The 25,430-nt window shown below is 45.0% G+C and overlaps 2 protein-coding genes across 2 annotated transcripts in view; one reads left to right on the forward strand and one right to left on the reverse strand.

Annotated features, from left to right (window-relative positions):
• Window positions 1–1,451, reverse strand: part of FAM196B (family with sequence similarity 196 member B) — a 16,301-nt gene extending 14,850 nt beyond the window's left edge. The window contains exon 1 of the mRNA XM_006906498.1: window positions 106–1,451. Within this exon, the coding sequence (XP_006906560.1) occupies window positions 106–1,451 (1,346 nt within the window). The remainder of the gene's footprint in view (window positions 1–105) is intronic.
• The window catches only part of DOCK2 (dedicator of cytokinesis 2), a 367,177-nt gene that overhangs the window by 192,067 nt on the left and 149,680 nt on the right, over window positions 1–25,430 (forward strand). The gene's annotated exons all lie outside the window — the stretch shown is intronic.

The following is a 25,430-nucleotide window of genomic DNA, read 5'->3' on the forward strand; positions in this document are numbered from 1 at the left end:
AACCTCAAACACTTTGGAGACATTTTACTAATGAAAACCAATGCTCTCTCTCTGCCCCGTTCTGGCAAATGACTTAATATAAAAAAAAAAAAAAATTCACCTTACCCTTCCGTGAGAGCCCGAGCTTTCTCCAAGTCTTGAATGACATTCAAAAGGACTTTAATTTTCTCTTGATTCGAGTGCAGAGATTCTTCCACCGATTGCAGTCGGCCTTGGAGGTCGCAGAGTTCGCCCCTTGCCAGGTGAATTTGATTGATCCCGCTGATCTCCCTGTGGCTCTGAAATCTAGTCTCTCTCGTTGGAAGAAAGGATGGCAGGTGATCATTTCCTGGGCAATTTCGAAACTCCGGGGTGTCCGACTGCGTGGGGTTCTTTGCCGTCTGCTCCTTACACTCAGGGACAGATTCTGATGAGTTGTTAGGTTTGGGTGCCAGCAGATCCTGGTGACTGTTACTCGAGGAAGAACAGTCTGAAGCCCCTCCTGGGTGGGCGGGCTGGCTGCCAGAGCCTGGTGAGGGGGAGTCGTGAGTCCGTGGAGCTGAGGGAACACACATTTCCTTTGACCGAGATGACAGTGGGCCAAAGCCTTTGTCATCAGAGTTGTCTTTGGGCAAAAGCAGTTCGGTGTTAAGTGTCCCCGTGCCTGGCATGTGGTTGGCACCGCTGGTGGCATTTACACGGGAGGCGGGGCTTTCTGCGTCCGATGGCGGCGCTCTTCCCCCGTCTCCTGGACACATGTCAGCCAGAGGGTGGAGGGAGTTGCTTATCTCTGCAGACCTGTCTTGGCTGGAAGTGGGCTCTGCAGCTGCCCAGGTGGGACTGTGGTAAATGTCCTCCGGGACCTGAATGGCAGCTGTTGCTTTCTCTGAGGCTCTCCAGGTCCCTGCTTCCAGGCATATGCTAACAGGCCCGTTGCTCTGCACCTTGGACATTCTAGGGAGGAACGGGTGGGACACCTGGACCCTTCGAGGCCCATCTTCAAGATGCTGAGCCAGCCTTAAGTAGGCAAGGTCAGAAGACACAATGTCCTGTTCAGAGAGGTTGCCATTGACCTGGATGGCACTTTGGGATGCGGTTGGCATTTCCACCAGTGACTTGCTGGCTGTGAGTCTCTTCCTTTTGAAAACCGGGAAATGCTTCCTGAGACTGGGGGAGGTTTGGATCCCGATGTTTTGAAAGCCCCCTGCCTTCTGGGCCCTGGGGAAGGAGAGCGAGTAGGTGGGGAGATGATGGTGCCGGGATGCTTGAGTCTTGCCCATCACAGTCGGGTCTTCAGAAGTGTGGACATCCGCCTCAGCTAGGCCAGGCGGAGTCTTACCGGTCCCATCTTCCTTGAATCGCACCTGCTGAGATTTGCTCCTGCGGTGGTGTGGTTGCTTCACCAACTCCACAGACTCTAGACTGTTACGCTTTAGAAGCACAGGACGCACTTTCATATTTTGCTGGGCCATTGAGCCTCAGTTGAAAGGATTGGGACCCTGCACTTCTCCTGGGCACATATCCTTAGGTCTTTGGAGCAGCATCTGATGATGGCATCTCAGACTTGGAGGTCCGCCAGCCCGGATGGAGCGGCCCTTTCCTCTGAGTCTGAGAAGCTGTGTTGGCCATTCCTAGCCTGCAGATTCTAGTTGCGAGCTATCTGGAAGGCTTCCCTTGCACTTAAAATATTATTTCATTGCGGTGATAATTGCCACTTAGATAAACAATGAGTTAGGCTAATTATTAAACCTCCTATCTACCAAGAGAGCTGGTAAGCTGTTCATCAAGGGAGGCTGGCAGGCAGTTCCGATCCTGGAAAACGCTTGCCGTCTTGAACAAAAAGACAACAAAAGTACCATTTAGAGGATAGCGTCAGACTCCCGATGCGTAACTTCCAAAAGAAACCTGCTACTTCGGGAACAGATGGCTTCCTTTACCGGAGCATCGATTTCCAGGGTGAAAAACTACAGGAAACTTAAACACGGCTTCCTTCCATAGCACGTAAACCGGCAGAGAAATCAATGACCTGGGGGTTGGCTTCTTTGATAATACATGATGCCCCTAAGAGAATGTCCCCATTTCTGTCAATGGCAGGTCCCTCCCTCGGTGACATTGTTTTCTTTCATGCTCTGCCCCTCTTCTTCAGCGAGGGAAACTTATCTTCCTAAATAGACTCACAAAACCCAGTGAGGCGTGGCCAGGACGAGGCTGAGGCATCTGAAGGCATGCAGAGGGCAGAGTCCCTGTGGTGGTTCACATGTGGGCACCGTGATCCATGAGTGCAGCCTCTGGGAATCTAAGCTGAGAATGGCTGCCACTTGTCCCTGGGACTCAGGGTCTGAGACCCGGCCATCTTTGCCGGCAGGCAAGAATAGTCTGAAAGGGAAGAGACAACAGTGGCAGCTGAAAATGCAGTTCCCGAGGACCTGCGTTTCTCTCCAAATTCCAGCCTCCCAGCCGGGTGCTTCTGAGTGGGTGGTCTGGGAGTAAGTCCACCACACTGCCCTTCTTTCTGTCCCCCTAGTAAGCCAGCCATCTCATGGCTTCAGGGCCTCGGAACTAAATGCCCGTCCGACTGATTCGTTTTCTCCTCCTACTCCAGGCATCACCTAGCCCGCTCCTATTCACCTGCGAAGTGCCAGCTTAAATGTCACTTCCTCAGGAAAGCTTTCCAATGACTCCTCCCTCACGTAAACTCCAGTGCCAGACCACGTCAGGACCCCGTTCTACCTTCTCGTCACGTCCCTCATAACACCGATTGCAGCTGTCCTTAAATAAGCATGTGCGTGTGTATTTATTTAGCGTGCATTTCTCCCACTGCCCTGTACGCTCTAGGGAGGCAGGGGCCAGAGCCATCTTATTCTCCTCTTGGCTGCTCTCAGCCCGCTTTGGGCTCCCTGTGGGTGCTTAACGAGCATTTGCTGAAAGAGTAGAAGGCTGAATGAAGGTCTTTAGGAAGCGAAGGAGAGCCTGGTCGTGGGGGTTCCTGGGGTGTCCTGCCAAGGCAACAGGATGGTGAATTCTCTCTGCTACGACTTTACTCTGAGGACAAGACTTTCCCTAACATCTTCATTTTTAATTGCTTTCCAGGAGATAAATGTGCACACAATTCTCTGTAGAAAGTATACCTTGTAATAAAACAGTTACCATTTATTGAACATTTATTTTTACTGTGCTGAGGGCTGTACAGGCATTAATCATAACAACTCTCATTTACTGAGTACTCGTTAATGTGCCAGGCGCTGTTCTAAGCACTTTCCAAGCTGGAACTCATTCATTCCCTACTCTGTCGTGGTGGGTACTATCATTATCTCTATGGTCAGTTGAAGAAGCTGAGGCCCAGAAAGGTTAAGTAACTTGCCCAAGGACACGCAGCTAGTGACAGAGTCAGGTTCTGAACTTAACCATTCTGGCACCACAGCCTGTGCTCTTAACCTCTACACTCCACTGCCTTTCCAATATTGCATGATCTCATCGATCCTTACAACGGACCTATGAGATACCGAGATTCCTATTGACCGATGAGGAAACTGAGGCTCAGAGAGGGTACATACTCAGTGGAGGAGCTGAGATGTGAACCCAGGTGTCTATGATTCCAAAGTCTGGGTTCTTAGCTATGAGCTTATAACTTAGTCCCCTTGGGATCTGCCCTGTGTGCAGACAGGTGCCATAAGTGATTTGAGAACAGTTTGAAGATCTCCGCAGGTCTAGAGAGATGCAGGGGACATGGCAAAGTGAACCTGTTTGCCACAAGTCCAAGGGATCATACTGGGATGAGCAAGTTCGAAGCCTGCCTAGGTTGACCAAAGTATTTTAGAAGAAATCAAAAGTGATAAAATAGACTACATTCTGTCTGTGGTGCCCAGCTTATCATGAAGGTTGAAACCTCTGACTTCTATAAGCATGAGTGCTTTGCTTCCCATACATTCTCCATGCTGCTCTGTTGGGGTACCCATTTTGTGGGTGAAACTTATGCCTTTTTTTTCTCAGTCTTATTCTTTCTCCAGGAATTACTAGATAACGTCCATGGCAGTTTCAGCTTTCTTTGCTCCCAGCTACCTTGAGAGGGACCAACTAACCCAGTGGGGTGGGACAGTGAGTGACAGGTCCTGAAAGAGAATAGGATTCGTCTATAATGTGAATGAGCTGTCAACTTGTCACGAGGCCCTGAAAGTACACCTTAAGTGTACCTTAAACCTGGGTTCAAACCCTTGTCCCTTAACTGGCTGAAAGGTTTTGGACAATACCTATCCTCTCTGAGCCTCAGGTTTTTCATCTGTGAAATGTGGTGACACATACCATAGACACTGACAGACAAATGGGTCTGATGGGAGAAGTCAGTGAGACAGTGTGTGCAAAGCTCTCGGCCCAGAGCTCAGCACATAGCAGGTGATCGCATGCGTTTGCCGCCCCTGTTCCTACTGTCGCCATCGCCTGCAGCGTGGTTTCCCTGTCGTGAAGGTCAGAGTGTGTGGAGAGCACTCCCTGCAGTTTTTCCAGAGCTGGTTGGGCCACTCTCGGGTCAGGGAATGGGCAGAGTTTGGGGCAACCACCTCACACGTGCCTCATCTGCATGAAAAGCAAGGCTGGCCTCTGGGAGCTGCATCATCCCATAACTCTGAGGAGATGTTCCTGCTGGTGATGGGTTCCCTGGTCCCTCTGCACGATAATCTCAAACAATCTCACTGTTGAAGTCAGTTTCTTGTTTCAGTGACTGCACACAATTTTTTAGGTCAGGAAGAGTATAGTAGTCCCTCCCGTCATCCATACCATGACTAAGTCCTCTCTGCCTCCTCCTCTTCAAGTAACAAGTGAGCCCGCCTGGATACCTACAGCGACAGGGAGCTCACTACCTATTTTTATTCAATAATAATTAATTTTTAATAGTAGCAAATATTGCGTAGCAAGTATTGAAAACTTACTATCACCAAGTACTGCGTTAGCCCTGGGCATTAATCCTTAGGATGGCATTTAGTATGCGATCCCCATTTCAGAGGGAGCAATTAAGACTTGTGAGGTAGAGTCACATGCCTGAAGCTACACTATACATGCTCTTCACTCTCTTGCTGCGGAGCCTAGATATTCACATATCTGTTTTTGCGGATTTCTTTGCCTAATTGTCTTCTACTTCCTCCCTCTCCTTAACTGTTCATTAATGCTTCATTCCGGGAAAGTTAGGTTGTTTCTAAATATCTGGTATAATAATTCTGTAGTAACATTTTTTGGTGAACCTTGGAACACTTTTGTGAACCTTGGAGCACTTGTCATATTTCCTTGCAATAAATTCCTAGAACAAGAATTAGTGGGTTAAAGTACCCACACTTTTCCTTCCAGAAAGTTCTACGACTGTGCAACCCACTATTATTGCATGAGAAGGCCTTTTCACCAGAGCCTCTATCACTGCGTTTGGTCAGTTTCTCATGTTTTTCATCATTGCCAGTAAAATGAGAGAGCAATTGTCTCTGATATTTCTTATTATGGAATTTTTTTAAGACTGGGCATTTTTCCACATGTTTATTGGTTTTATACTATCTATATTTGTATATGTAAAGAATGAAAAGTTGAAAGTGACAATTTAAACAATTAAGCTAATATGAAAACTTGTGTCTTAGACATAACCTAGGAAGCTTACTTAGTAAATATAAAAATTTTCACTTTTAAAAACTTACATACTTATATTCCAGTTTTTCTGCCCCCAGTGCCCACCATGACATTTGCACAGGCATGTTCTAGGGAGTACGCCTGGCTGATGGGGTGACCTGCAGGCCTCAGGTCTCGCAGGCTCCCAGCTTGCCATTAATCGATAGGGAGTTCCCTGGGCCTTGGTGGTTAGGGCTTAATTAATATCCTGGCCAGCATCCAGAATCGTTCCCCAGAGGTGGTTGCATCAGCCCATTGCAGGCCCAGCAGCTGGGAGTTATTGCTGATCTTTGCAATAACTTTATTCTCTCTTCCCTTGATTATTGACGTTTTGAACACTAACCGACTGTTGACGTTCCAACCGTGCCTGATCCACACTGGGTGGTCCTCCTGAAATCAGCATCCACTTAGTAGGTACAGAAACATTTAGTACTATCTCTGTTGGTGACACACTTTGAACTTTCTCTAGAATAGACTCCCACTTCTCCTCTCTGGTTTTCAGGCTCTAGCTAGAAGGATCAGGGCATCGGCTTTAGCTAATGATTGCCTTGGACTAGAATCTTTCACTTTCAGACTACTGCCCTGGAACAGTGACTTGGCCTTTGTAAAACCACACAGTCGCTGCAGGGATTAAATGAGTTAATCTGTGTAAAATGGTCAGCATGGTCAATGTGAGCTCATTGGATGGAGCCCACTGGAGACCGTGAGATACTCACGAGTGGCTCCTGGGTCCACTTTCCCTTTGGAGAGTAAACTGTGGATGGGTTTTCCAGAGGCGGTGTCCGAGGACGGCATTCCAGGAATCCTGCCTCTCTCCCTGCCACCTTCAGACTTCGGGTCCCACTTTGGCATTGCGCTTATCTCTCTGTACAGTGCCTCCCTAACTGGACTGCAAGCTCCCTGAGAGCAGAAAGTGGTCACAGTCCACCCGAACCCCTGGTCCTTATCTACAGCTTCATTCAGGGCCGGCGTTAAGTGAATTCTTGTCAAAAGAATGAATATCATCCCAGATTACCTTATTTGCCTTTGCTTCTGTGGCATAGAATAGTTGTATAGTTGGCATGGGATAAATGTTTGTATAACTAATTAATTAAGAGCAAACTAGTAAATTCACTTCCAACTTGCTTTCCCTTTCAAAGATATATCATTACTAGGTCTCTGGGATGAATGAACTATGTCTGCCCTTTAGTGTATCCTGCTTGCTAATTTATCTATGTCTCAGATTTAATTTGGTTAAACCTGAGAACTTGTTATGACCGGAGCCCTGTGACAAACACAGTGGAGATTACAAAAAGGAATAAGACCTGATCCCTATTGTATCACTAAAAAGGAACTTCGAAATGCTACCTCGTGTGGAATCAGCCCGTGGGAAGTGGTACAAAATGTGCTGAGCTGGGGATGACTTGGAGCAAGCCATACGATTCATTTCCTGTATTCAAATCCTGCTTCAAGCACCAGGGGGCTTTACATTTTAAATGAGATTTAAACTTTATCCTTTACTCAAGGCGTGAGCAATTTTTTTCTTTAAAGGGCTAGATAGTAAATATTTTCAACTTTGTCAGCCATATGGTCTCTGTTGCAACTATTCAAGTCTGCCATGTGGCAATAAAGCAGTCATAGACAATATGTCAACAAAAGGCTGTGACTGTATTCCAGTAAAATTTAATCTATAAAATGAGATGTACTGGATTTGGCCTGGGGGCCAAGGCACAGTTTGCCAACCCCTGCTTTAGTCAATAGGGAGTCACTCGTGGTTTTTGAGCAAGGGACACTTGATTAGGTTTTTGTTTTTCAGAGGAGGCTCTATTTGCTGACATGGCCATCTCCCTTCCCCTTCCGCGCTTAATGTCAGATAATAACCCTTACTATTTATGCCATACATTACAACTCACAAAGCATTTTCAAATCCTATGTAATCCTGACTAAGAATGTTGGGAAGCATTATTTTTCTTTTAAAGAGAAATCACACCCAGCAGAGTTAGATGGCTTGTCCTAAGTCACAGAGGCAGAACTGGAACACAGCCCCCCTGACGCCAGCCTCAGGGCTCGAGTGGAGGTCCCAAGTGCCCCCACTCCATTTAGCTCACCAGATGTCTCCCCTCCGTTTAGCCAACCTGATGTATAATCATAGTTTGTATTGGTCATGTTTTCCTAGCTAGAAGGGCATTCTTAGAGGGTAGGGATATGCAATATACTCTTTTGATATCCTCCTAAGTACGAGGCCCAGTGCCGAGTTTGTGGGAGTCACTTCAAAAATAACTACTGATCACTCACTCCGTGATCTTGTGGTTCTTCCCATCAGAGTTTCCCTTCCCTTCCATTTGTATTCAGTTAACTGCTTGGTCATATTTGTTGGCAGGCATCACTGCATACCCATCTGAAATCAAAGAGTTAATGTTTGTGGTCTAAGCTTATGTTTATCTTTTTAATTTGAAAATTGCCTCAGCAGCTTTCTCAATAACCACAGAGTGCTGATAAATTTGGGGGTTCTGTCAGAACCTACACTGCCCCCAAAATGGTGAAGAACCCAAAGGGAACAGGCTTTCTCTTGCCATCTGGAATTACTAAGCATAGGCGTACTTGGGGGCAGAATTAGGCATCGAAAGGTGACAGCCTCTTAGGTGATCAAAACTTCTGTATTCGGAGACTAGAAAGATGTAGTGATCATGAAGTCTTTTTCTCGTTTTCGAACATGTCATGCTTACCGTTTCCTCACAGTTTCTGCTGTCTGTACCCAGGTCTCCATCTTCTCTCATTTGCGCCACCCAAAGAGAGGTCTCCATGCTCGCCCCTGTTACCACCCATCTTCTGCACAGCAGCCGGTGATCTTTACAGAATCAGACCCCTCTCTAAAACCCTCCAAAGGGATCCTGCCACATTGAAATTAAAATCCAAACTCTTTACAAAATCCGCAAAAACCTACATCCTCTGGCCTTGCCTGCCTCCCTGACCATGTCGTCTCATACTACTTTTCCCCTTGCTTTCTATGACCCTGTTCCCCTGCCCCTGGACGTGTTAGGTTCATTCTCGTCATCTAGCCTCCTTGCTGGCTGTTTCTTTTGTATGGGCCGCTCTTTCTCCAGGTCTTTCCAAGGCTGGTCTCTCTACTCAAGAAGCCTCAGCTCCAAGACGTCCTCTCCAGGAGGCCCTCCTCAACCTCCTCTCCATCCCGTGTCCCTCTCTGCAGCAGCCTTGACCTGTTAGTTTATTTATCTGTTGATTGGCTATCTCTGACCCCATTTATCGAGGATCGTCAGTAAACACTTATTAATAGAATGAGTGAATGAATTCTTAGAGTCTTTGAGGAATCTTATAACCTTAGAAATAGAACTTTAAAACTTTACTCCTTGGGAAGCATCTCATTCAGTGGTTTTCAAATCTCCTTTAGCAATGGAATTATATTTCCAAATTCAAGCTTAAGACCAATCCCAATATCTAAGACAGAACAAAACTGAGCTGTTCTAGAAAAAGTGGGGGATGCAGCGCTCCCCCCGTCATTGTGAGCCACACTCTGGCATCCTAGCGCTTCAAGCAAGCCCCATTTGAAGTTGGCTTGTATCTCGGCCCCCAGCATGGACCCCGCATAGCAGCTCAGGGAGCGCTTGTTGAACTGTTCAAGTGACCCACGGAGTTGAAGGCAGAGTGGAACTGGATGCCAGAGCTAGGGCCCCTGTTCTCCAGTGCAGCAGTTAAGATGGCGGAAGGACCGTGGCTTCCATCTGGTTCAGGTTCACAAGCCTCCTTTAGACCCAGACCTAGTGGAGAAGACCAGCTCCCTGCTCCCAGGTGGCCTCTCACATGGCTGGACAGGCCACCAACACTATTTTCGTTCTACCTCTTCAGCTCTCTCATTGTATTTATCCAAGAAACCAGGGAAGATGGGATTACCATCTTCCTCTGCCTCCTCCTTCTCCTCTTCCTTTATTAAAACATTATAAAATGTTTCAGGCATGAAAACCAGCATAGAGGGGAGTATATTGCACATATAAACACTATGAACCCACAGCCTAGATTCAGAAAAAAAATGTCACGAATCCAGCTGAAGCCTTGCTCCTTCGTTCCCTGTCTTCTGTTTTCATTTCGCTCTTCTCCCTCCTCACCTTCTCCGCCTTTTCTGCTTGCTCCTGGTCTCCTCCTCCTGCTTTCGCTTCCCACCTCCGCCCTGCCAACTCTCTTGCCCCGACTGTCACGCTCCTCCCTCCCCTCCTCATCGCCCTCTTCCTTTCTTTTCTTCCCTTCCCGTCCTTCTCTTGCCTTCTTCTCCCCTGTGTTTTTCGTAAGTGCTCCCGGGTCAGTGATTCATTCCTTTAGCTGTACAGTGTCAAGGGTAGGAACTCAATATCTCTTGGAATTGCCTCTCTTACAAACCTTAGGGGACCGTTCTCTGGGCCCACGTGTTCCCCAGCTAGAGGCACTGGGTGCTCCTGCCGATGCTTCTGAAAGGTCACGTCCAGCCTGCTGTCTCCAGGGTAAAGGTTTTCTGCTGTCAGACACAACCACTAGCCAGTCTGTCCAGCTTCTTCTCACAGAGGAAACAGCAATGGCCTGATAGAGCTCTATATTTTACTCAGCACTTTGAATTCTTTCCAGACGGTTTTTCTGATACCTCACACTGCATTTCTATTTCACCAGGGACATTTTCTTACCAGTTTTTAGGTTATGCTCTTTTGACTTTAAAGAATTTGATTTTCTCTTCGTGGGGTCAGACACTTGGGGAGCTGCCTGCCCAGACATATTGAAGAGTCTTTTGGATCTGTCATGAGAGGAATAAGTAACTGTGTGTCCGATGCGAGTGAGGGGCACAGCACTCAGTAATGGCCTCACTCCCTTTCTGCATCAGCTCAAGTCCAGAAAAGCCAACAAGAAGCTCGACAGCCAATGATTTGCATTGCTATGAACAGATTCATTTATAGGAAGATGGAATTGGCTCAGGCCACTTCTAGGTCCTTTTTCAATAACAAGATGTTGACACTTCCTGTTTCAATATGGGGGAGGGATTCAGTTGCACTGGAAGGAGGCAGGGACCTCTTCTCCCATCTCGGCACGACCTTCTTTGGTTTTGCGGCACCTGGGAACTCTGTTTCTCTCTTAATTAGTCCGAGTTTACACTTGGTGGTCTCATCCCACAGATTGTCTACAGCTGTTACAAATAAAATTAGAAAAGTCTTTCCACTCCGAAGGGATCTATGCTCTTGTGTAAACCAATCAGACATATTTGGTTGATTAAAATACTAATACTTATACTAAAAGTAAGAATGACTCCAGAGATCCTTTGCTCTTTAATAGCAGTGCTCACGTTTTCAAAGTGTGCTCAGACTTACTAGCCGATTTTGTCCTCACAACAAGTTATGCCAAGACTAGGCATGATCACTCCCATTTTACAGATAAGGAAACTGTAGAAGGGAGGGGAAGATTTGCCCAAGATGAGTGTGGTCTGGCAGGGCCAAAAGAACCTCAAATTTTTGTTAGGAGCTTTCAGGAAGATTGGGGCACTAGATTTCCTCCAGGCCCATCAGAGGTGGGTGAGGGCCAGCAGAAGCATCCGAGAGCAAGGGCTCTCTGAGGACCCCCACCCCCGACACATACACACATCGCACACCCACCAGGGACAGTTGTCAAGCCCTGGACTCTGCAGTGCTCCATCCGCCCCGGTACTGCAGAGCATTGGCAAGCACCTGCAATGAAGGCTTTCCCGCTTCTGGATCCCTGCCTACACTGCAGAATTTTCACAAGGAGAAGGAAAGGGTTAGGGGGTGGGGGGAGTTGATGGTCACAGATGAACCGAGAACTCACTGGCTGCCAGCAGTTTGCAAAAGCATGGGACTCCAGCGCTGTTAATGAGCCCACCCATCATTTCTGAGATAAGCAAATGGTGTGACACACAGTAGGTGCTCAGTAAACAATGGCTGCCGCTGTTCTTGTTTTTACCATGATTACCACTATGCATTGGGCCCCAGGTCACACAGAGATAGGCTGTGGCAAATCTCCAGCAGCAGCCCGGCCGGCACCTAGCCCCAGCTTCTTCTCACCCTACAACATAGGAGATGGAGAAAGCTCAGTAGCTGGTCGGACCCTATTCTTGGGGATCTGGAGGGCCTTTGCTCATAGCTGATCCTTCTTCCCTGTCCCTAGCCTGGAGAGAGGCAATGGCATTCATTTATCCTCTCCTGCTGAGAGCCAGCTTGCGTTCACAGAGCTCTCGCAGGGCCCCATGCATTCCCCAGACTCCAGCCACTGGGCGTCCTGCCTCTCTCCATGTCCCCACTCTGACCGCAGCCTCTGGGAGAAGAGGAGGCATTCTGTCTCCTGCAGTGAAATACTTATAATTATTTGGTGGGGGCTTTTTTCTACAAAAAGTTATTCTTACGTTCACACCTATAGTTGCTGAGTGACCTAGAACAAGTCACCTAATCTCTGTGAGTTCAGCTTCCTCATTTTAGAATGAGAATATTGGGCTTACATCACGAAGTATCTGGCATGTAATAGGTAAAGATCAGCCAGCGGGCCTCTTGGCTTCCTTTCTTCTTTCCTGTTTTCTGGCATGAACATTGTCCTTTGATTCCCTCCCCGCCCCGCTCTTGTCTTGCCTGAACATGGACCTTTATACAAATGACATGGTCACAAGCCAGGCCCTGGCCGCCCTCCATGATCCCTGCTGGGCTGATGACTGTACTCCAGTCCCATGTTTGAGCCTGGCTCGCTGGACAGGGCACAGGATTGGGAGGAGCCCCCATCTGCAAGCAGATGATGAGGGATCCAGAAACTACTGCTGCCGGGGGCGGGGGTGCAATGATCAGCAGCTCCCCAAAGCCCACATCAGTATTTCCTAAGATGAACTCCAGAACCTTACGGGTCCAGAGTTGCGAATGGCTCTCTTCATCTCCAATACCAGGGCCCCTTAAATGTCATGCAGAGTGGCTTTCAGTAGTATAGCTCGGCAGTCAAGGGCATATATTTTGAAGATGGACTGCCTGCGTTTCTAGCTGGCTCTGCCATTTTTTGAATCTATGAAGTAGGTTTAATTATTTAACCTTTTTGTGCTTTGGTTTCCCCGTCTGTAATATGTGGCTAATAATATTACGTCATAAGTTGCCTGTGAGATTTAAATGAAGTGACACTTTATAAAACTCAGAAAAGTACCTGTGAGGACAGAGGCACTTAGTAAATCTTGGCTCCTATTATCATTACTAGTATTATTACTATTGGCATCATCATCATCATTATTATTATCGAAATATGAGAACCAACAGAGACTTCTATTACTCACCAGTCATGCCGTTCAAATTCTCATCTGTCAAACACGAGTATTTATCACTCATCTCCTAGCTACTGCACAGGGTGGGTGTAGGAATTGAATGATAAAATAAAAGTAGGAATATGAGATAGTTTACAATGAAAAGAAGATAGCATAGTACGAAAGGCGACAGTAACAGATGGAAAATAGGAGGCAAAAAATAAAGTTAGGAAAGAGGAGAAAACCCAAACATAAACTATGGCATGAGCTTCCTAGTCAACCCTGGCACAAAAGGGAATCCCGATGAGACATGTCGTTACCATTACTTAGTGCTGGGAAGTGTATAATTTCATCACTAGAGCCTTTAGCTCTGAGAAAACTTATCGTAAGAATATTCATTTTGCATGTGTTAGCAAATCTAAAATATCAGATCTAAAGTCCAAGAGAAACAAGAATACTGATAACATTTGGAAAGTATCACAATAAAAATGGTTGAAGGAATGTGAGCTCTTTAACCCAGGAAAGGGAAATGGTCGGGGAGAAAGCGATGTTCCCAAAGACTTCACTACCACCTCGAGGGGTCGTGGCGCTGTTCCGCGACGAATGACTCAGGAGGCAGACTGAGTCCCAAACAGGTGATCCAGCAATGTGGTGAACTGGCCCGTGAAGTCGTGAGCTCCCTGTCCTGCAAATGTTTGTCTAGATGGCCACCTTTCAGGGCCATGTAGGAAGGCTCATTGCACCGTCAAGGAGCACAGAGATGACCCTTGCATCCCAGGCCATTTTCATGGTCTCCAAGTCTATGTAATGCAGAAGCAGACTGCCGCTAGAAGAGACCAGCTTTTCTCCCTGAAATGTGGATGAACAACTCTAGCAAAAACAGTTCCCTGCAAAGCTGCTGACGTAGAAATCAAGGGGCAGGCTGCTTAGAGCAACCAAACCACTTTAAATTATTATTCAAGATAAAAACTATTAGGAAATCATTTAGCCAAGCAATTGTCTGCAGATTTGGGGAAACAGTCCCCTCGTCAGAAGTGACCGTGTCACCTGCCATCAACGTCCTCTGTGTGTCCCAGTTGCCATCAGCACAAGAAAGTGTGCAGCCCCAGGATCCCACAGCCCCACCAGCTTCCCTCCATCCAGGCGCTCATCTACTTGGCTGCCATCATCCTTTTCCTCACCAGGGCTCCTTTGGGCAGGGCCATATTTAGCTCAGCATCATATGACCAGTGTCTGTGGAGAGCCTGCCCCATAGCAGACAGCTGTAGCATATGGTTAAGAACATGGGCTCTAGAACCTGACTGCCTGGGTTTGAATTCTGGTTTTATCATTTACTAGCTCTGAGCTCTTTGAGACTTAGTTTCCTTATTTGTAAAATGGGATTGACAAGAGTACTGTCTAACACACACACACACACACACACACACACACACACAATTATAGCATAAGTTAAATGAAATAATAAAAGTTAAACTCTAGCACAGTGGTTGCCTTATCTACTGTATCAAGAGTTGGCAAACTATTTCCCCTGAGGGTCAGAGGGTAAATATTTACAACTTTGGAGGCCATGTGGTCTGTTACAACTGTTTAACTCCACCATTGTCACATGGAAACACCCATAGGTAATACATAAATGAATGCACATGGTGCCATTCCAATAAATCTTATTTATACAGACAGCTTGTGGGCAAAATTGAGGCCATAGTTCATTGATCTCTGTAATTATAGGAAGCAGCAATTGAGATGAGCAGATGGAAAGCTTCAGCAACCTCAGAGGCTAAAGGGGAGGAACAAAAGGAGGTAGAATGGTGGTTTCGGCGGTAGCACCCAGGTGTTAATAATTCAGGCTGTAAATTCAGATAGATCTGGGTTTAAATCTGGTCTGGGTGAATGGTGTATATTCTCTGAGCCTTGGTTTCCTACTATATAAAATGCAAAATAGCAAGTAAAAGGGATTATCTCGAATGGTTGATGATGCGTGGATTAAAAGAGATAATGAGACATAGTGCCAGGCATTTAATAAGAGCTCAATAAATGTTGGCAATGAGGATGATGACAGAGTGACTACTAAACTGAACTAAACCAAATTGAACCACCACCTCCCCTTGCCTCAGGGATGCTCAGACAGTATGGCTCATTAGGCAGAGCCAGGGCTCTCGATCCCGAGAGTGCCTGGCACCCTGCCTTGAGCCTTGTCTTTCACCATCTGTGAACGGGAGCCAGTACTCATGGCTTTCTCCCTACGGAGGCAGCTGTAATGAGACATGGAGGGAGAGCTTGCCTGCCACCTAGAAATATGATTCCACATCGGCACCAAAATCAATGAGCACAGCCCCTGCGTGTATCAGAAATGAGCCTTGGCATTTCAGTCTCACCTCCTCAAGTGTATCCAAGAAATGCAGGGCTGAAAGATCAGTAATGGAGAGTATGAGTTTCTGTCCCGAGCTGCGTACAGCCACTTGGAGACTCGGGTTTGCAGCAGGCGTGGAAGGCGCTGGGCTTTGGATTGCTTTCATTTGATGTTAGTGTCCTGGAAATGGACCTCTCCGCATACCACGTTTTGTTCGGGGAAGATATTGCTGTCATAGATGAGGGCCGTGGTGTTCCTCCCCACTCATGAAGACTGCCTAACAGGTGGATCTCCTGGTGTTTATGTTGTGCTTCTTTTTAATTTCAGAGTTTTTCTTCCTTACTTTCTTTGTCTCAGGTTTCCCAGAAAAAAATATTTGGACTCTTACAGCCCTAATTAATGCAATAAGTCATCTCTGCCCTAATCATATACTAATTGGTATTGATATTCAATTATATCATTCTTCTGTAAGTTCATGGGATTCTCATAAAACATCCCTTTTTTCCTAACACTAGAAACCCCAAACTCTCTTTTCTCTTCTTTTCCCCCTCCGTGCCTCCCTCCTCTCCTTTCTCCCTTTCAGTAGACTTCTATTAATCATCCGCCAGATACTGAACACTGTGCGGGGCATCAGGAGTACCTTCAAGTTCTCAAGTCTAAAGGATGAGATGGGCTAGTTATAGGCAGGATGGGAAGGGGCAAGCTCTAAGCAAGGTCAGGGTGCCATGGAAGTCTACCTTCGAGGAGCCTAACATGTCGCTGTGGTCAGGAGATGCTTCCTGGTGGAGGGGACACCTAAGCCATGCTTTTCAGAATGCGTGAGAGTTCAAGCAGGTGATGAAGAAGGAAGCAGCAGACTCAGCCATGTGTTTAGTCCAGACAAGGAAATGAAGGTCGTTCCTTCCACTTGAACGTGGTGGTTGTGTTGGGGCAGGGACAAGTGGCAAGTGTCTGGAAAAGAGTGGCTGGCAGGAGGCAGGGCACAAAGGACTTTTTAGGCCAAATAGATCTTCTGGAGCTACTTTCAACATCTGGAAGCCTAGGTAAACTACATTTATGAAGCAAACTTAAGTGTTAAGTTTCTCTGTTTGGGCTGTAATTATGTTGGGAATGTGTCTCTTTGGTCCACTGGTACTAATTAGAGGCTTTGATTAGCAGTCATACATGCCTTTGATGAATAAGGTGGTAAAATAAGTTAATTATGACTTAGTATGTGGAGTTTGTTACCCATCGTATTTCAGTACTCGAAGTGGGAACAGGGAGAACCACGAAAGTGCTCTTGGTAGTGAAAAAATTGAAAATTATTTTCTTCTGTTACCAAGATATACGTGAAACCTATTGTGGAATTGAATGTAAGTAAACTGATAAACAAAAACAAGGAAATAATTGATTAGGAGTTCACCATACACCTATCACTGTGAGTCACCCTGGGGTACAACTGGTATACCAGTCATGGTCCTATTCAACTTGGAAGTTAGCTATGAGTAGGAAAGGTCAATATGAAACAAATAAATGCATGAATAAATGTGTCATTATAAAATGTGCTAAGTGTTGTAAGAAAAAATGGGGTCTATGAGAGAATAATAGGGAGACTGAGTTTACACCGGGGTAAGGAAAGTACTTTCTGAGGAAGTCCAACTTAAGTTCTGTGCATCCTGGCCTAGAGGCAAAAAGGTGCCTGACTTATATGATAGCTAAATAAGGGCCACTGTGGCTGGAGCCCAGGGCACGGGCCGAGGCTGGCTCGGAGGAGATGGACTGGAGCCATGATGTCGGTCCTGAGGGCCATGGTAAGTCTCCTGGCTGATTCTGAAAACAGCAGGATGACTTTGAGGGTGTTAAGTGGTGTGCGTGTGTGTGTATGTGTCTGTGTTTGTCTGTGTGTCGCTGTGAGTATGTCACACACATACACACGCACGCATTTGTGTTTTGAAATGATTTTTCTGGTTATCCTGAAAGAAATGAGTTGGACAGAGACAAACATTGAAGAAAGGTGAGCAGCAAGGGGGCTTTTACAGTCTATTCAGGTATGAAATGATGGCACTTGGACTAGGTGGTAATAGTGAAGATGGTGTGAATTGGATAAATTAAAAAGTATTTTCGGTAAACTTCGTAATAGATTGAGTACTAGTCAGAGTGGTGGTGAGGAGGAAAAGATGTAGAGAGGAAGATAATTTAAGTTGATCTGTCTTGGAAAGCAACATTTTGAGTCACTAGACTAATGGCTTCAACTAGGTTTGGCCAGGGCCACTTGGAGGGGTTTTCTGGATTCTTTCAGCCATGGGCTATGATGTGACCACCACATTTGCTTCCACCTTTTGCTAAGGAAGGCACCCCCTTCTGTGTGGTGGCCGACTTGCAAGAGCATGTGGCTTTGGGACAGTGATGTCCTCTCCCTTCACATTTGGAACATGAGTAGTGTGTGCCATCCTATCTAAGGTGCCACTCTTCAGAAGAGAGACCATCCAGATGCCCAATCAGTCAAACCGTTTGGTTCTCAGCTCTCTATGCAGAATTACTACAGGGGCCATGATACAATTTCGACCGCATCTGGACCTACAGGGATTATGCCATCCTCCAGGGCAAACACATTAAAAGATGAGGGAAAGTTCAGGAGTGTAATGATAGTTTAGTCCGGGCGTGTATTAGCTCCCACAAGTGGAGCTGATGAGCTGCCAGTGAGACCACTCTGTGGAGGAGAGAGGTGTGATAATAACTAACATCACTGAGCACCTACTATAGACCAGGCCCTCTTTTAAAGGCTGTGAATGCCATTCCTCACAGCTACCCAGTGAGCCCCATTTTAGCATGCTGAGGCACAGAGAAGTTGAGTGACTTTGCTAAGCTCCCACAGCAGTGAGTAGGACAATGGGGTCTGAGCCTAGGGACTTGTACTCCAGAGCTCATGCTCTTAGCTTGTTCGTGGTTAAGTCAGGTAGAGTAGCTCTCTGGAGAGGAAGGCCTTGACCTGAGTTGAGAAAAGTAAGAAATGCTGAGTCTCAGCTGCTCTAGAGGCGGCATGTTACTGAGGTTCTGGGGGGCCATTTGGGAACTGAGGTTCCCAGTGGGATGCTGAGTGTTTTATAGAATGGAGAGCCCTCTTCCTGTTCACATATGCTTTCCTCAGATCCTTTCCGAGTACCCTTCATTTGCAGGAACTGGGATGGGTCCTGGGGATACAGCAGTGAGTTGAGACGCTCCCCCAGAGCTTACAGGGTAGTGAGGAAGGAAAAGGGTTAATTTAAATGCAGTGTGATAAGCACCCACCTTGAGGAAAGCACGTGCTGTTGGAACCCATGGGAGGGAGTGGCATGCACCCCTGACACGTTTTTGTGGTGGTCTGAGTGTGAGGGGCCATGAGTAAGGGAGGCTCTTCGAGGAGCAGGGCATCTAGTGTGAGCTTGGGCACCAAGTAGAACTTAGCCAAGGGAAGGTATGGGGGCTGGGAACAAATGGGGCAGTCGGGGAGGGGAAATTACTTCAGGAATGACCAGCGACAAAGACCTCTGAATATGGAAATAAGAGAGAGCAGGTTCTTTGGAGGCCCTGGAGGGTAGAAAGCACTTGGGACAAGGCTAAGAACAGAGGTGAGTCTGGAGAAAGGTCAGAGGGGAACTAGATGACACGGCCAGGGAGTTTGGACTTCACCTGAGGGCAATGAAAAGCCTTCATGGGTTTGAGGGAGGAGAAAGTGACGTTCACTGGAGCAGTGTGGATCCTTTGCACGTTTCTGGGGCTGGAGTAATGTGCTGATGGAGTCTTTGGCAAGAGGCCGATGATCTGCCCCAAGGGAAGTGGTTTCCCTTGGCTCTGAGGACGGTTTCCCTCGGAGCCTTAACGGAAGTAGTCCCCCCTCCTTTCCGCAGTGGGCTTGGCAGGCAGCTCAGGTGTGTTTTACTGTTTGAAAGAGCTACTTGTTCCCTCTATATCATCTACCTGTCTGGAATTTCTACCAGTGCCTTCAAACACACCTCTGAGGTCTCATTTCTGAGCAACTGCTCTGTAAGAGGAGTGAGGGGCAGGCTGCAGGTGGCAGGAGGAGAGCCCGTGGGAACAAGGAGGGAAGGGGCTGGCCAGAACCATGGGCCTTTAGGATGCCAGTGACCTCAGGAAGCCCCCTCAGCTCATCCTCAGTCACACGGAGACCTCTCAATCAATTCCTCCTCCTGAGTCGGTTAAGAAGGCTCCCCATCATTTGGACAGGCAGTGACAGCCTGATATAAACACCGTAGTGGCTGCAGCTCAGTAAGCAGTAACCGTATTAGCTGCATCAGAATTTCCATCAGTAACACCTTATGGAGCTCATTTGTGGGCTTATTAGCCCCCAAATCACTGCCAACAAGGATCCATCTCCATGTGGGAGTGCCTGCACGGAGGGCCTGGGGCACCATTGTAATTGCTCCCCAACCAAAGCCATTCAGTGTTAGGGAAGGAACTGGCCTCTGGGACCAGGGATATTCCAGTTTGAATCCCTGCTCTTCCACTTTCTGGCTGTGTGACCCTGAGCAAGTGATTGAATCTCTCTGAGCCTCAGTAACTTATTTATAAAACAGAGATACTAGTCATATTTCTCTCACTGGATTGTGAGAATTCTTTGAGGCCACGCAGAGTATTCGGTAAAAGGAGGTATCATTATTATTATTTTATAGTGGGCTTAGTAAGAGCTGCAAACCCAGATGCCTTTAGGGTTACATAAGTGAGTGAAGCAGACTGGGGAAGATTGGCAGAGAGAAAATGCCATCAAGAGGACAGTGGTTGCACAGCTGCAGCCCTCATCTTTAAATGATATTCAGGTCCAGTGTTATTAGGGCCAATAACTTTTTGGAAAAAGCCAGAATTTAGTGTTAAATATCCCAACTTTTAATTTCTAGTTATGAGTTTAAATGTTTAAGAATAATTTGGGGGGGTTGTCAAACCAAACACATCTGAAAGCTGCCCTTTTGCAACCTCTAGTTCTCCTTTCTGCAAGAACTGATTTAAAACTGGGTCCTAAATATAAATAGCTCCAGGCTGCCAGGCACAAAGCATGTTGGGAGCGGACTCTGTGGCAGGCTGGAATTGATGAAATGCCCCACTCCTTCCAGCATAATGTAACTCGTCATCATGTCCTGTGTATGGGCTGCGTGATGTCCAACATCAAACTGAAGTGGAGAGGTAGGATAGGGATTGGACACATGCACTGTGTCATGTGCTATGGTAGAAGGTCCCCGGAGGCAGCCAGCAAAATGGTGGCATCTACATCCAGGCATCCAAATGACTCACATGTGCTGTGCTCACACCGCTGCGATCTGGCTCCTCTGTCCTACTCAGACTTGAACGAAGTGAGAACACTCTGGGGTAACTATAGCAGCCAGGGAATTTTTACTTTCTGACAAGAGGATGTTTGAACATTTATTTGCAGAGTCAGACTGGTTTCCTAAAATCAACTCTCCTGAACCTGGCTGTATCTGAAATGTTTGTTGCCTTCAGAAAGACGATTCCATTTTACTCATAAACATCTCCTATACTAGGTTTATTATCTTAGCAGGTATTGAATCGTTGGAAGTAGATAGGATACTAATTGCTAATGAATATGAAGATATTTTTCTCTCACTGAGGATTACTAAGCAGTCCTAAGTTTGACCTTCTTTCGTTCGTTCAGTAAATACTGAGTATCTACCACACACCAGGCATTGCACGACCTTCCATCACCACAACCTTTGGGGTTGCTACTGTTACACCCACTTCCAACAGAGGAAGAGACCAAGTTTTAAAGTGATGAATTAACTTGTCTAAGGTCACACACCTAGCAGATATTAGAGCTGGAACCAGCCAGTCACCAAAGCCTGTTGTCTTTCTACCAAATCACCCTGCCAGGGGCAAACCCATCCCGGCCTCCTTGCTTTACTATCAAAAAGAATTAGGAGCAGTCCTAAGTTTAAGCTCTGTAGAGAGTCTGGGGGGTGAGGGGGCAACGCATAAAGACTGCCACCAGCTCTCATCCCACCAGAAATGCGCGAAACAGCACTGTTGGGGTGCTGAGAACACAGATGTTGTTTAGAGGGAAATACTATCATTTGATAAATACTTATTGAGTCCTTCTCTGAGCCAGGCACTGTCCCGCACACTGGGAACACAGCAGTGGCCAGAGCAGAGCTGCTTCCCTCACAGAGCGCACAGTCTGTCAGAATCGTGTAGGTGGAAGGATGTGCAAATTTAAGTGTGAGGTTTTAGAAACCCCAAAGTAAAGTCAAAGATGTGGCTGGACATGCATTTGGGATCCACATCTAATGGCCACTGAGGCATTTTGTACTAGTGAAATGGTTTTGGGCTCATAGACCAGCGACTTATTTTGCACGTGGTGTCCATCCACTCCTAGGGCACCAAAGAGAAATTACGGTGTCTGGGCCATATCAACAAGCCCGATCTCAGAGGAAGAGACTGCTTTCATCTGGAGGCCCTAGCAGTGCATCTCTAGGAGGGAAGGTTCTTTTGGCCATTTCTCCTTCTCTGCTTACTCCCTGTTTAGACCAAGTGGCTGGTAATTGGACTCCCACAGAGAAGGCGCTGAGTCTGCCGCTTATTTGCCTGGGATGTTTTAGAAACCAAAGTACTCAGAGATGATGGTAGCAGCTACCACGTCGTGAAGAATATTTGCCAGATATTGTAAATACTTTACACACATTCTCTAATTTAATCTTCACAATCAACCCAGCACAGTTGCAAAGTGCAATTATCCCTATTTTACACATGAGGAAATTAAGGCTCAGAGAGGTCAAACCCTTGCTCAAGGTTCCACAGCTGGGAAATGGCAGAGAGGGACTGAACCAGGTCTGACTTTCTCTAGAGCTGTGTGCTCATCCAGACACAATTTTGACCCTCAGGGGACATTTTGGAAAGTCCGATACATCTTTGGTTGTCACAACTGGAAGGAGGTTGCTACTGGCATCGAATGGGGAGAGGCCAGGGACATTCTAAACACCCTGCAACACACAGGACAGCTTCTACAACGAAGTTACCTGGCTTCTACTGTCAATAGAGCTGCAGTTGAGAAAGCCTCCTCTTGTAGAGCCCAGTGCTTACCATTGCCCTGTCCCTGTCACAGATATCTCTCGTGCAGGTACTTCTTGCTGAAGCATTTTGCATTTTATAAAAAATTCTCTATCTCTAATGAAGTGTTTACATCCTCACTTGCTCTGTCTTTATCTAAGAACCTGTAATGGAACAATTTAGATCAGGCCATTCCCAAGAAAAGCTTTCAATGAACAACAAGCAAGGGAAACCCCAGTGGGTTTTGTAGCTCCATTTTAGCTGAAGTTCACATTCACTAATGCTAGAAAGGAACTCATTAGAGTCTTACAGGCTGCAGGACAATTGTTAATAGCTTCACCTTTAATTTAAGCTGGGCTTTGTTTTATAGCTGGTCCTTTGGTAGCAACTCTCGATTTGTTGAGGCATTTTTAACAGCTGAGGAAAATCATTAAAGTACATAAGCACATGTGACTCTTGAGCTATTCGTAAATATAATTATGTATCCTCATGTACATATAGGCATAATCATATATACTCTAAGAATATGTTTGTTTCTGCTCTATGTTTTAGAATTGATTCTCAAATTAGGACATTCGGTCTTTGAAATGTGGTCCCCAAGTTAAAAGATGGGCTGATGTTGGAAGGAATAGAGAAAGAAACACAAATGAATTTCCACCTGCTGGGGGAAAAATTCCTCAAAATATATGAGTCTTGGGCAGGCTTTTTCTTACCCATAAAGACAAGTAACTTGCTATAGATGGAATTATGATTGGACTTAACCTACAAATTAGACCAGATGGATCAAACAGACATATACAGAAACCTTCCATTCAACAGCAGCAGAATACACATTCTTTTTACATGCACATGGAACACTCTCCAGGATAGATCATATGTTAGGCCACGAAACAAGACCAAATAAATTTTAGAAGATTCAAGTCATATCAAACATTATTTCTAACCATAATAGTATGAAACTGGAAATCGATCTCAGAAGAAAACTAGAAATTTCACAAATAAGTGGAGGTTAAACAACAAGCTTCTGAACAACCAGTGGGTCAAAGAAATCAAAAGAGAAATCAAAAGTATCTTGAGATGAATGAAAATGGAAACACAATATACCAAAACTTATGGGATTTGTTTTTTGTTTTGTTTTTGATTTTTTCCTAATTTATTTTATTGAGTCAATATAGAATACTGGCTAAAAGCACAGATTTAGAAGTCAGACATCCCTGAGTTTGTATCCTGACTCCACTGATTATTAGCTGTGTGACCATGGACAAGTTACTAAGCCTCTCTGAGACTTAGTCTTCTCATTTGAAAAATAAGAAAAGTAATAAACTGCCTCAAAGTACTGTAAGGAATAATAAGGGAGATGAGTAGAAAGTATTGAACACAACGTCTCATCCAGTGCTTCCTGGGATACAAAAGCAATTCTAAGAGGGAAGTTTATAGCAATAAAAACCTACATTAAGGAAAAAAAGAAAGATCTCAAGTAAACAACTTAACTTTTCACCTCAAGGAACAAGAAAAAGAAAAACAACCTAAGTCCAAAGTTAGAAGAAGGAAGGAAATAACAAAGATCAGAGCTGAAATAAATGAAATAATGAAATAGACCCATTTTTTTTTGAAAAGATGAACAAAATAGACAAATCATTAGCTAGACTTACCAAGAAAAAAGAGAGAGGACTCAAATAAATGAAATTATAAATGAAAGGAATTGATATTACAATTGAAACCACAGAAATACAAAGGATCATAAAAGACTACTATAAACACTTATATACTAACAAATTGTACAATGTAAAAGAAATGAATAAATTCCTAGAAACTAAGACTGAAACATGAAGAAATGGAAAATATGAACAGACCAATTACTAGTAAGGAGATTGAATCAGTAATCAAAAACCTCCCAACAACAACAAATTCCAGAACCAGATGGCTTGACAGGTAAATTATACCAACATTTAAAGAAAACTAATACCAATCCTTCTCAAAGTCTTCCCAAAAAATAGAAGAGGAGAAAATACTTCTAAACTCATTTTATAAGGCCAGCATTGACTTGATACCAAAACCAGACAAGGACACTAAAAAACCTCCCACTAAACTATAGGCCAATATCCCTGATGAATGTAGATGTAAAAATCCTCCACAGTATTTTAGCTAGCCAAATTTAATAATAAATATAAAGGGTAATACACCATGATCAAATGAAATTTATTCCATGGATGCAAGAATGATTCAACATACACAAATTAATCATTGCGATAAACAACATTAACAGAATGAAGGATATAAGTTATATTATCATCCCAATAAATGTAGAAAAAGCATTTGACAAAATTCAACATCACTTTATGATTAAAAACTCTCAACAAACTGGATATAGATGGAATATTCTTTATAATTAAGACCATATATGACAAGTCTATTGTTAACATCATATTTAATGGTGATGCACTGAAAGCTTTGTTTCTAAGACCAGGAATAAGATAAGGATACCCACTCTCATTACTTTTATTCGACATAGTATTGGAAGTCCTAGCCAGAGCACTTAGACAAGAAAAAGAATTAAAAAGCATTCAAATCAGAAAAGAAGAAGTAAAATTGTCTCTATTCTCAGATAGCAAGATATATGTAGAAAAGCCTAATAACCCCAACAAAAAAATAATTGTAAGAACTGATAAATAATTTCAGTAAAGTTGCAGGATACAAAGTCAACATACAAAAATCAGTTGTATTTCTATACACCAACAACAAACTATCAGAAAGAGAAATTAAGAAAACTATTTTATTTACAATAGTATGAAAAAAAGAAACAGGAATAAATTTATCCAAGATAAAAGATCTATACACTGACAATTATAAGACAATGATGAAAGAAATTGAAGATGACACGAATAAATAGAAAAATCGTCTGTGTTCATGAATTGGAAGAATAAATATTACCCTAAAGAAGCTACAGATCCAATGCAATTCTATCAAAATCACAATGGCGTTTTTCACAGAAATAGAAAAACAATCCTAAAATTTGTATGGAACCACAAAAGACCCCAAATTGCCAAAGCAATCTTGAGAAAGAAGAAAAGAGCTGGAGGCACCACACATCCTGATTTCAAATTATATTACAAAGCTATAGTAATCAAAACAGCATGATATCGGCATAAAAACAGACATAAATCAAGAAACTCTTGTGTACTGTTGGTGTGAATGTAA

Source organism: Pteropus alecto, unplaced genomic scaffold (genome assembly GCF_000325575.1).
Source record: "Pteropus alecto unplaced genomic scaffold, ASM32557v1 scaffold40, whole genome shotgun sequence".
In the NCBI taxonomy this organism is placed as follows: Eukaryota; Metazoa; Chordata; class Mammalia; order Chiroptera; family Pteropodidae; genus Pteropus; species Pteropus alecto.